Source organism: Acomys russatus, chromosome 29 (assembly GCF_903995435.1).
Source record: "Acomys russatus chromosome 29, mAcoRus1.1, whole genome shotgun sequence".
NCBI lineage: Eukaryota > Metazoa > Chordata > Mammalia > Rodentia > Muridae > Acomys > Acomys russatus.
The window spans coordinates 11515691-11528721 of NC_067165.1; the positions used below are offsets into that span (position 1 = coordinate 11515691).

The window sequence follows — 13031 nt, forward strand, 5'->3', positions numbered from 1 at the left end:
TCTGTCATTAATGACAAACGTTTTGTCAGAGTCCACAATCCAAAAAAAAAAAAACATAATGTCAGGAAAGCCATATCTACATCCTCTATTGATCCAAAGAAATAGAGCCCAGACTGAGCTCAAGCAATAAAAATAATAGAATCTCAAACATCCCTGATGACCCTGGTAGCCATAATGCTTAACAGAAAAAAAAAAAAAGAAAGAAATGCATCGATATGTTCAGGAAAAAGGTTGAGCTCCATGGAATGTCCCATGAGCTGAAGCTCAGATTTATCCTGTCAAAAGAAACTGGAGCTGGAAGACGTACTCAGTGCTTGGTCCCTTTCAGGAAGTGGATGAATGCCTCAAGAACAATGCAAAACAGTCACCAGAGCCCTTGGCATCATAAGGCATGGACTACCCACAAGACTGGCCTACCTGGAGGGAGAAGGGCAGCAGGCCTGGATGCTCTCCAGTCTGACTTAGCAACCACTCACCATCCACTTGGCATAGACAACTTGAAAGAAACTTTGTAGGTTCTGGGTTTGCTGTGTAAACCAAGGAACTCCCAGGAGCAACAAATAAAGCCACAATCTTGAGCTATGTAGCCTGGGAAAGAGCCACTGTGTGGAGACCCCTGGGGACTCCCACATCACATACTACTTCAGCAAGATATAGCAACCTTGTTTGATTTCTTTTAATTAAGTAAAATCTTGTAATAGAAGATTAAAAAAATAAACGGATGGCTATTTAAGGAAATTATAATTTTTTTCTTAGCTAAAGTATGCAGTACCCATGTGTTGAAATATAACACCGTATCCCATAAATGCATACAAAAAAAAATAGAATGAAAAGAAAAATAAAAGGCAAAGAATACACATGCTTGACTAACACAAAGAGAGGAAAGTGGGTGCAGGTCTGGTCATTAGCCACTGTCAGCTGAAAGGTAAATCCCTCGTATTACTTAACCAACTGGACTTTGAGCTCAATGTCTGCCTGGGCCTTTTTCTTCCCACCCTTCTTCCTCCCACATGTAGGCGGGCAATGCTTACAGGATTTAGGGCCAAGGTAGAAGGGATTAGTGAGAGCGAGGTCAGTGAACCAGCAGTGGCTGCACCATGAGTGTCTCTGCTCTGAGCCCCACCAGGTTCCTGGGCAGCGTCTCTGGCTTCCTCCAAGTGGTCTCCGTGCTTGGCCTGCTCCTGCTGCTGTTCAAAGCTGTCCAGTTCTACCTGCACAGGCAATGGCTACTCAAGGCTTTCCAGCAGTTCCCATGCCCACCCTTTCACTGGTTCTTTGGGCACAAGGTATGAAGGAAAGGGAAGGGAAAGGAAGGGAAGGGAAGGGAAGGGAAGGGAAGGGAAGGGAAGGGAAGGGAAGTGTAGGTGGGTGGGTGGGTGGGAGAGCAGGGGGGATGGGTTTCTCAGAGACATCAAGTTCACAGGACAATGCCTGCTGTATAAGAAATCCAAGTACTTCATGTGATACCCAGCTCAGGCTCGTACACATAACAATAGGGCTGCTCAACCTGTCTGGCTGCTGTCCAACTGTGTTCTGCTAGCCTTGTATTTGGAAGGCTGTGGTTGGTCCTACCTAGACTCCTCCTCTTCTGTCTGGACACCTTTAATAACCTCTGTGGTTCTCAACTTCTAGGTGGCTCCTTGCCTAGTCACTCATGACTATTCTCTCCCAAGCTCAGAGCTTGCCTGAGAACGCAAACATCAGTGAGATGGAAACCTTGCCCCATGGGGTTCTTGATGGGGCAATGGCACACATCTCAGAAGCTCTCGGGCACAGGAAGAGTTCACACTAGCTAGGATAAGTAGGTGGCTGTCCAGAGCAGGGGAATTTTTGGGATGGGTGAATTACAAGATGAAGTCCTAAAGTCATAGCACATTAAAGGAGTGAGGGCACTGATGTTAGAACTTCCTCAGGGTCCACTTAGCTCTCCCTTCTCCTTCCACACACCCTGTACTGTGAGCTACCTGGATTCAAGCACACAATCATTTCCATATACCATAGTGCTCAGTTCAGGAGCCAGGCACAGATTATGAAATCTCCCAGCAAGGGAGATAGTGTAGCAGCCTGTATGGCTGGGAAGGGACAGAACTGACCCCTTGTACTGTCACCCCAGGAAATAAGGGTCAGAGCCAAGTAGGAGGATACATGAAAAGGCAGTCAACAAAGGATTGTGCGATAGATGCTCTTAGAAAGATATGGGGTGGGACTGGAGAGATGGCTCAGCAGTTAAGAGCACTGACTACTCTCCCAGAGGTCCTGAGTTCAATTCCCAGAAACCACATCGTGGCTCACAACCATCCATAATAAGATCTGATGCCCTCTTCTGACCCACAGGTGTACATGCAGAGCACTGTGTACACAATAATAAATAATAAATAAATAAACCTTTTTTAAAAAGAAAGAAAGATATGGGGACGTGGTGCTTGTGTGCAGGGCTCGGGACCTGACCATGCAGCTCCTCTGAGAAGCACAGCTTCACCCAGCAGGACTCTCAAGTCCGGCTCAGGACCGGCCCCTGGTAGGGCAAAGCTATGGGTGGTAGCACAGACAGTCCATCAAACTGCTGCACATTCCTGGCAGCTTCTGAAAAGCCTAGAATGATGCCTCTGTGCTTGTTCTGCTCTTGTTTCCAGTCCAAAAGCTAAGCAAGAGCCTCACTACCCATTACCTCATCTCTCCCATGACAGCAGTTCCTAAACGACCAGGAACTAAAGACCCTTGTGGCATGCATGGAGGACTTCCCAAGTGCCTTTCCTCGCTGGTTCTGGGGAAGCAAAGCTTACTTTACTGTCTATGACCCAGACTATATGAAGGTGATTCTGGGACGATCAGGTGAGAGTGACACTTCATTGTGGAGAGGGAAGCCCCTTCCTCTTTGGTGCTTGTAGGCTGACAAATTCCAGAAGAGTGTAGCCCTACACCCTCTATCTACCATTCTCCCAGGCCTCAACCCAGCACATGGCCAACAGCATTCAGCACTGAAGAGCCAAACCCTTTAGCCCAGTGACTTTATCTTTCTTTGTTATTTAATCTAATTAAGATGGGAAGTCATGTGAATTGCCCCAGGTCTAAAAAACAAAATTCAAATCCATATTGGCTTGAATTTGAAATCTCTAATTTTTACCTGCCTGGAATCATAGGATAACTAAGCCACCATCCACTGTAATACACACACACACACACACACACACACACACACACACACACACACACCACTTGTCATACTTGTCACACTTGTCCTATTCTTTGACTTCGAGCACATGGACTGTTTCTCACCAACTTGCCAGTCCAGCCCTGGTGGAGTCCAGCTACCTTCCTAAGCCTGACTGTTAGGACAAAGCTTGAAGGGGATATGGGAAATGGACAGAGACATAGATCAGTTGACAAGTGACAGTGACTTAAAAGATCACAAAAAGCCCAAGGCCTCAATCACAGCTACCTCAAGGTTGCCTTATTTACCCTATTTCATGTGAAGTCATTGTTTTCCCTTTCAGATCCAAAGGCTAATGGTGCCTACAGACTGCTGGCTCCTTGGATTGGTATGTATGTCTAAACTGGGAATGTTACCTACTCCCAGTTAGATCTTCCAAGTGCTGTGTTTCTGGTTCGCAGAGAATGAAATGTGACAGGCTACCACTGTCGTGATCGTCCTCCAAAGCTCTACTTGTGACTTCTGACCCTTCACTCCTCCAACACTCCTATTTGATCATCAATTTGATCTACCTCCTCCCGCATCTTTTGTAATTTTTACCTCACAGCTGTCATAGTCACAGAGTGTATGTCTGTCCCACTAGCTAGGAAATCCAAGTCCTGAACTGTACCACTCTTCAGAGTTGTCTTCCTCAGTTCCATTTCATACCACTCCCCTACACCCAGTTTATCTAATGGTCTCTCTGATTTCATCCAACACATACACACACCCATCTCTGGCCCAGGGTATGGTTTGCTCTTACTGAATGGACAGCCGTGGTTCCAGCACCGGCGGATGCTAACCCCAGCCTTCCACTACGACATTCTGAAACCCTATGTGAAAACTATGGCCGACTCCATCCGACTGATGCTGGTGAGTTCATTTGACTTGCTTTTCCTCTACCCACCTCAGCTTTGCTGTCTTTTCTACATCATCTGCTGCTGGTTCTGCTACTGCCACAGCTTCAGCAGCAACCCCTTATTTCTTCCCCTTCTCTTCTTACTCCTAATAACCCCCCCCCCGTCTCTCCCTCCCTCCCTCCCTCCCTCCTTCTCTCCACCTACTCAGAGTGTATATCAACAAGCTCCACATATGTATTCTACTATAAACAGGGATTATTCAAATACAGGTGAAACAGAAACATTCCAGGTACCAGGATACAGCCAAACTTGTTCATTGCCCAAGGCAAAGAACGTCATAGTAGATAGACACTCTGATTCCCTCTTCAAAACGTCAAATTCAGAGGGACTTCCCCGAATGATACTTAGCCAGGGTTTCCCCTCGGGTCTCAGTGCCTCTGCATGGACTTGAGTGACCATCAAGGAAATGGACTCCACATTCACATTGTCATAGACAAACCTGCCATACCACCACCTTCCAACAGGACCCTGGCTTCTGTCGGTCTTGGTTAACTGGAGTTGGCTTACAGTTCAGAGGTTTAGTTCATCGTCACCATGGTGGAAAGCACGGTGGCACACCGGCAGACATGGTGCTGGAGAGGTGCTGAGAGTTCTACATCTGGATCCAAAGGCATCAGGAGTGGAGTGAGACGCAGAGTGTGCCTTGAGCATCTGAAACCTCAAAGCCAGCCACCAGTGACCACTTCCTCCAACAAAGCTGAACCTACTCCAACATGGCTACGCCTCCTGATAGTGCCACTCTCTACAGGCCTATGGAAGCCATTTTTACTCAAATCAATTCAAATTTTCATTCATTCACACTCACTCACTTGTTCTCAGCAAGCTTTTGATAAATAAACAGTAGCTGAAGCCACTGGTAACTGCCATTAGAAATACCCATAGTAGCTACTTGGGTTTTTTGTTTGTTTATTTTTGTTTATTTCTTATGCCCAATACATGGAAGTGCTACCATTATCTGAGGTTGAGTTCAACTCTCCAAACACTGGTGCATTGTCTTCTTTACCCCCTAAAACTGCATTGCTTGTCAGATAAAACATCTTAACTAGTTGTAAACACTTGGAATTTGTTTCCTATCTTATGGGTTTCAACGTTTAATTTTGAAGTAATTTATAAGAATATAGATGTCTTTTCACAAAGACTTGTTTTGCAATCTATAGAACATCTGTTATCCAAATTGAAGGACACAGTATCTGAAAACATAGGGAAAGAATCCAGTCTATTGAGCACAAGTGGTCTGGGGAAATTAGACTAATATTCCCCTTCCACTGCAGGACAAGTGGGAACAGCTGGCTGGTCAGGACTCCTCTATAGAGATCTTTCAACACATTTCCTTGATGACCCTAGACACCGTCATGAAGTGTGCCTTCAGCCACAAGGGCAGTGTCCAGGTAGACAGGTAAGCAACAACCCTTGAACTTCAGGGCATTTAGTCTTAAGATGCAGGTGGGGCGTCTTGGATACTCAAGATCCCAGGCCCAGGCCAATTTCTGACCCAATCTAACCTTACCCAAACCACAGGCCACTGATCCCTAGCTGAGGTGGATGCCTAGATATTCATGCAACCTTCTACAGGTTTGAAAATTACAAGGGTTACAAGACAGAATTAATGTGTGCCTCTATGTTGTCTGTTTCTACCAAAGAGAAGAATTCTCCCCAGAGTCCATTCTATCTGTGGATCTGATCTTTCCACAGTCTAACCTATTATGTATCTTCTTCCTCAGAAATTACAAGACCTACATCCAGGCCATTGGGGACCTGAACAACCTATTTCATTCCCGTGTGAGGAATCTCTTCCATCAAAATGATACCATCTACAATCTGTCCTCCAATGGCCGCTTGGCCAATCGTGCTTGTCAACTGGCCCATGATCACACAGGTTCCGTTGGTACCTCCTGTCTCCCCCTCTTTCCCAGAATCAACTCAAAGGAGTTGCTGATGACTTCTGAGGTAGATCATGGCCCTATCATACCTGGGTCATACACATTCTGGATACTTTCGTACTATAAGTGTTCCAAGTTGAGACATCAGAATGCCAGGTGCTGTATGTGTGTCATCATATTGGTAATGTTTAGTGAGGCCTGACCCAGCAGCTCAAACAGAGCTTCCATTGCCCATGGTCCTAAAAAGAGGTCTGACCTGCATCAGATGGCACTGGTCTTCTAACCCTGCCCACTGCCTAATTGCTGACCTGTATAAAGCACATAGCTTCAGGCAAGGAGACACATGGGATTCCAGTCATTCTCAGGTCTGTGTGATAATTGATGTTCTAAAAACAGATGGCGTGATCAAGCTGAGGAAGGACCAGCTGCAGGATGAGGGAGAGCTGGAGAAGGTCAAGAAGAAGAGACGTTTGGATTTTCTGGATATCCTCCTGTTTGCCAGAGTGAGTGTGCAGGGAAGAGGTCTGAGAGTCTGCTTGGGAGCACACAGCAAAGAACAAGCAAGGCGCTGATGATGCCTGTTGCCTCCTTCAGATGGAGAATGGGGACAGCTTGTCCGACAAGGACCTACGTGCTGAGGTGGACACATTCATGTTCGAGGGCCATGACACCACAGCCAGTGGAGTCAGCTGGATCTTCTATGCTCTGGCCACCCACCCTGAACATCAACAGAGATGCAGAGAGGAAGTTCAGAGCCTCCTGGGGGATGGATCCTCCATCACCTGGTAAGAGTTTGAGAGGTAGAAGTACCCTTGGAGTACCTCTGGTCTCTAGTCTACATGACCTTCAGGACAGACATTATTTCAGGGACCACCTGGACAAGATACCCTACACCACCATGTGCATCAAGGAGGCCCTAAGGCTCTACCCACCTGTCCCAGGCATTGTCAGAGATCTCAGCACACCTGTCACCTTCCCTGATGGACGCTCTTTACCCAAAGGTATGAGTTCCCCAGGCCTGTTCACCTCAACTCATTCCAGAGATAATGGAGGACCAAGAAGTCTGTGTGTTTCAGCAGTTCTGAATCCTCTGGGTACCCATTTCCTTTTCAGTAAATAAATGGTTTTTTTTTACTCAGAAGGTACTTTTTCTAGTATGGGAAATAAGATTAAATGACCTCCTCTAACGTTAAGTGATCTCCACTTCTGCTGCACTGCATGCATGAATAGTGTCTTAAGCATCTCTTATTTATCAGCTAACACTCCTCCTCCTTCCTTTCCATCTGCGTTCTTATCATGATGCTCCTGACATTCTTTGATTTTCATAACCCAGACTCAATTCCATGTACCTACACTATATAATTCATAGCCAAACTCACTCTTCATATGTCATCACAGTCACACGTGTGTGTGTGTGTGTGTGTGTGTGTGTGTGTGTGTGTGTGTGTGGTGTTCATTTTGAGGCCAGGAACACAAGCTTACTTATTATTCCACAGGTCCTGTCTCCACTGGATTTTTTTTTAAGTTCTGGAGGTCTCTCGCTGACCTGTAACTCACCAATTAGTCTAGTCTGGCTGGCCAGTGAGCCATAGGGGCCTGCCTGCCCCCACCTCACAGCAGTGGGATGACAAACATGGGCCACCACACACAGCTTTTTTTATATGGGTTCTGCAGATCAAGCTTAGCTCTTCATGCTTGTACAAGAAGCATTTTACCAGTCTATCTGTCTCCCCATGCCCAATTATCATGTTTTTTTTTTATCATCCTCTTCTTTTGACTCCATTTCTATGTTCCTTACCTGTGCCTCATGTTCATTTCCAACTCACCCACATCTACCAAAAGTGATGTGCTATAGTACCCAGACCTTTTGTGCAGGCATGTCCCTTGCTGTCTCAGGTGCCAAGGCTTCACCCCCTAGGTGTAACCCATCTTCTCTCCTACTCCTATCTGCCCCACAGGTATCTCAGTCACACTCTCCATTTATGCTCTACACCACAACCCAAAGGTGTGGCCAAACCCAGAGGTAAGAGAAGGACAGGGGAATGGGTCTCCTACTGTTCTCATCTCAAGGCATCCTGTACCCTTGTGGGTTCAAAGCAGAAGTTTGACCTCTACCTGTCCTGACTGAGATGATGTCTCCCTGCAGGTGTTTGACCCTTCCAGGTTTGCACCCGATTCTCCCCGACACAGCCATTCATTCCTGCCCTTCTCGGGAGGAGCAAGGTGAGACATCTTGCGTGTGACGGGGGAGTATACATTGTTTTGCCTTCTTGCATATATGACAGCTCCAGGTAGATCCTCATTCATGGCTATGGGGGGGGCAAGCTTCTTGAGGATGTGTCCGTGCACAAAAGGAGGGTAGCATTTCAGGACACACTACGAAGATGTTGACCCAATGACCTTCCCATCTGCCAGTCAAATTTCTATGTCAGTGGGTGTGACACACTTGTGTATATTCTGATAACCTCCTCGCTTTAAGGACAGGAGTTTAAATTGATTTTTTTTTTATGTGAATTTAACTTCAGGTGTCTAGATTTTCAAATTTTAGGACTCTTAAGGGGCATGTCTTTTTCCAAACCTCAGCCTGACCCACCATCCTTCCTGAGTAATTCTCCAATTCTAAAAATCTAATTGTGAGTGATTAACTTTCTTGGGTGTCTGCCGTGCGCAACTCTCCATTCAGATACTTGGAAAATGTTACAATGGGTCTTTTGAGGGAAGGCCCACATATGCAATGTGCATCTGTTCCATCTTTGCAGTCTCTCCCAACATAGGTTTTTGAATCAGTGTTGACATCCACATCCCTCTTACAATTGCCCAGTGGCCGAAACTTATAATGTATATTCCTTGGATTTACACTTAAAGGCTGTGTAGTCTAACTTCAGGGGGGAAAAGCATTAAAAAGGAGAAGAGTAAACTGCTTTTAAGTAAACCCTCTGTTTTATAGATAACAGATAGCATTTTATAAGTGTTTCTGGTGTATTAAATATAAAACACTCTTGAAATATCTACTGAACCAGATAAAGACTTTCCAACAGTTCCTAGGAAAATCCTCAAAGACTCCTGTGGGAGGCAACTTACTGTGAGCTTTAAAAGGCAGCCTAGATGCAGTTTTTTCTGAGCCTGTATTTCACGAATCCCTCAAGTGGCAAGTCAGCCTTCACAGAACAGGCTTTCAGTAAGTTGTTCTTCTGGACACAGGCTGCCTAGCATTTGGTGTGCCTCAGGACTGAATGCTTCTGTCTCCACTCACTGCAAATCGTGTCACCGTCACTACAGGGGAGTACTTGATAACTCAGCTTGAGTTGGAGTGAACCGTGTTGCTTCTGGTGTTTTCTGAGATGGACTCTCAGGCTTGCCTGGAGCTCATGATCCCTCTGTCTTTACTTCCCAAGTGCTGGGATTCAGGCACAGGCCACCACACTTTGCTTTGGTCAGAAGTTTTTTAATTGTCATTACATTTCCTTCCATTTCTCTTATTCCTTAAATTCAAATGAATTAAATTTTAAGACCGAGTAAGAATAATTATTTAAAATGTAAAATAAAATTTTAAGCTACTCCCATGTATGTCATGTGCTATGTTAGATTAAAAACATGGGAATGAATGAGACTATCCTATCCCTGCCTCCAAGAGTTCAAAACTCTATTCTATAAAGATGAATACATCTGTGGTTAAATATTCTTCCTCCATTCTTTGAGTAACTCCTTGAGCAGTTTGCAGAATGTTCTGTGTTCCTGGCATCACCCCCATACCATGACTGTGGCATGTTCTTAAATATAGCACTGATGGTACCTTGGGTTCCCCGGGAGGAACAGGGACAATCACAAGAAAATAGAATCCAGCTGTTCACTGGCCTGAGCTTTAGAAACATGAAACCTGGTGGGGAAGGGAATTCTCAGACACCTCAACAACTTGATCTGAAGTAGGAAGTGGGGTGGGCAGCAAAGAGGTGAAGCCAGCTATTGGTAGCTGCAGCTAGGCATCTAAATACAGGTCTGCCTGATGGAGGTATAGAGGGGGTCAGTGTGGAGGGAGGGTCAGAGAGGCCAGAGAAGTCCAGAAAAGGAAACCGAAGAAGGAACAATGGACATTTCTGAAGCAGAGTTAGAAGGCTATAGATGCTAATGGATTAAGAAGGTGGAGGCTCCCTAAGTAAGAGGATCCCCAACACAGTCCCCCTGTAAAACTTTCCTACTGACATCTAATTCCACTCTTTGGACCTATGTCCTGTATCTCCCTGAATGGAGTAATCTAAGCAATGATTAACTTATTAAATAATTCACATGTTTGAGGTCTAACCCTTTGAATACTAGCCTAACAGATCATATCTCTAAAAGAAGAACTAGGGTCAAAGTAGCCTTGAAACATGTAGAAGTTATATCAAAAGTCAGGAGAGCCAAGGCCTGGGGTAGAAATAGCCATGACCTGCAATGACAGAGATTAGACTGAACCTGTGATGGGAGGGCCTGAATGCTATCCTGGGCTATTTTGGGGGTCAATCCTTAAAACGGGTCAGAGGCTAATGAGTTTTACTGTCCTTTCTTGACCCAGGAACTGCATTGGGAAACAGTTTGCCATGAATGAGCTGAAGGTGATTGTGGCCCTGACCCTGCTCCGCTTTGAGCTGCTGCCAGATCCCACCAGGGTCCCCACGCCCATCGCAAGACTTGTGTTGAAATCCAAGAATGGGATCCACCTGCGTCTCAAGAAGCTCCACTAATTCTGGTAGGGACAAGGACAGACTCTATGAGCACTCTGTCTGACACCCTGTCTTCCTGTCATCTGTCTCTGTCACCATCTTGCTTTCTATCCACTCATCTTCCTTCCCACATTTGCTCTGAACTCCTAGCCTCCTGTCTGTCTGTCCAACTCTCCCTCTCGCTTTCCTCTCGACTCCCTATCTGTCTTTCTGTCTCCTACTACTCACCTCTGGCTGTGCACCTGATCTCCAATCTCCTCAGTCCTCCAGCCTCTTCTCCTTGCCTCTTCCCTGCCATCTTGTTTTTCCCTACATGACTTCTTCATGACACCAATAATCACCTATCACAGCCCTGCTGATCTGAAATAACCAAAAAAAATTTTTACCTTACAGTTCTGGAGCTCAGAAGTCTGAAATGGGTATCACTGGCCAGAAGCCAAGTTATTGCTGCGACCAACCTTCTTCAGAAGAGTGCTCCAGAGAGACCTCCTCCCCTATCAGTGCAGATCACCATTCCTTGGCACTGGAATGTGACCCTGCTTTAAAGCCAGAATCCTCTCTCAGCCTCTCTCTCTTCTAATTTCCTTCTCTTTTACAAATGCTCTCGTGATGTCATCAAGCCCACTAAAAGAATCCCAGATAATTTTCCTATCTCCGTATGGTTTACTCAATCTAACCTACTGAGTTCCTTTTGAATTATGAGGAAACATTCCCAGGCTCCAAAACTCAGGAGCTTACACAAGTGTCTCTTTGTGTGTACCATAGAGGGGGAATGTGCCTGACAGGAACTGAGCCTTACTCCTTGCTTCCAGGCAGTAGAATCATTTTCTGGTTACATGGTCACCACGCTTGGAGTCCTGTGGTTAGTGTACTCGTCTTTCCATTCTGAAAACCACTGTGAAGCCATTATTCAGTCTAACAGTGCATAAAGTCTCATGCTAGCCATGCTGAGAGAACACAGGGAAATAAGAACCCAAAACTCCAGGTGGCCAGCCAAGGACAAGTACTCTATAAGTGCCTCGTGCTAACCAATTGCACCACTGGAGCACCCACGAGCCAACTAATCAGGGCCGAGAGGGGCTCATTAAGATCGAAGCATCACCCAAGGACCATGCATGGACTGGACAGAGGCCCCCTACAAAGATGTAGCCTATGAGACTTTCAGGCTTCATGTGGGTCCTCTAGTAAGGGGAGCGGGAGCTCTCTCTGACATGGACCTGTTGCCAGTTTTTTTTTAATCACATCCCCCTGGTGGCACTGCCTTGCCAGGCCACAGGAAAGAGGACGTGCTCAGTCAGGATACAACTTGATCTGCAGTGAACTGGAAATGGGGCTCCCCTTTTCTGAGAAAGAAGGGAGGATGGGGAGGGGGAGGGAATGTAGGACTGGGAGGTGAGGAGGGATGAGGGTATGCCCAGGATGTTAAATAAATAAATAAATAGTCTAACCACAGGATTCCAAATGTGACGAATATGTAACCAGAGAGTGATTCTACTGTTCTACTGCCTGGAAGCAATGAGCAAGACTTTGGCTCAGTTAACTGTCCCCTTCATTCCCCCTCCGTGGTACACACAAAGACACACTCAAGCAATCACTCTACACACCCAGAATACATTCCACCTCCTCATGTGCACATGCATGCCCAGTATCCATGGAGCCTCAGGATGAGTTTTAAAAGTCAAAAGATAAAGCAGTGGTCATTTGTGATAGCCACCAGTTCCAGTGTCCACTCTCCCTCCCCCCAGGAGGCCCCAACACACACACACACACACACACACACCAGAGTACAGAGTTGTTGGGTTTATTCCCACTGATACAAACATCCAAGAAGAGCTGATATTAATGATGGTGTCTTGACCAAAAGACATCAGTCAGGAAGTTTCTCAGCTGAAGGTCCTCCTAGACTAGTGTCCCTCAAGGTCCTTCCCTTAATATTAAAAAGCAGCCACAGCTTCTTCCTATCAGAGAAGGATAACTCCACTCTGTTCATACCACATGAGTGCCAAGGACGATCTAAGACGGTACAGTTTAGACGCAGGTGCACTCAAAGAAACATAGTGGTTATGACTGGAGAATCGGCATCCATGTGATGATAACTGTTGAAAGCTTACTACATTTGCTCAGAGAATAGATTGTCTGGGTGCTAGGACAAAAGAGAACATTAGTGACATTAAGGCTCATAGCCAATGGGCATACTACAATGGCACCTTTGCATCTCAGCTTCTAGTGTACAAGGAGATCTACGTCTTAAGGCTTTACAGGAGTCAGCAAGTGTCCAGAGGCAGATCTTCCAAGATGTGGCTTTCCCCTAAGCAGTAAAGAATTGGTAGAAGGAGAGGTA

General features: G+C 45.9%; 1 protein-coding gene across 1 annotated transcript; it reads left to right on the top strand.

Moving 5' to 3' along the window:
• Nucleotides 1-1078: 1078 nt before the first annotated feature.
• LOC127211586 (cytochrome P450 4A10) lies at nt 1079-11341 on the top strand. Its single transcript, XM_051171548.1, has 13 exons — nt 1079-1286; nt 2688-2832; nt 3495-3539; nt 3936-4063; nt 5382-5506; nt 5832-5986; nt 6387-6493; nt 6585-6775; nt 6858-6991; nt 7949-8013; nt 8137-8213; nt 10543-10716; nt 11084-11341. The coding sequence occupies exons 1-12, from the start codon at nt 1098-1100 to the stop codon at nt 10709-10711; spliced, it is 1530 nt and encodes a 509-aa protein (XP_051027505.1). The 5' UTR covers nt 1079-1097; the 3' UTR covers nt 10712-10716; nt 11084-11341.
• Nucleotides 11342-13031: the final 1690 nt, after the last annotated feature.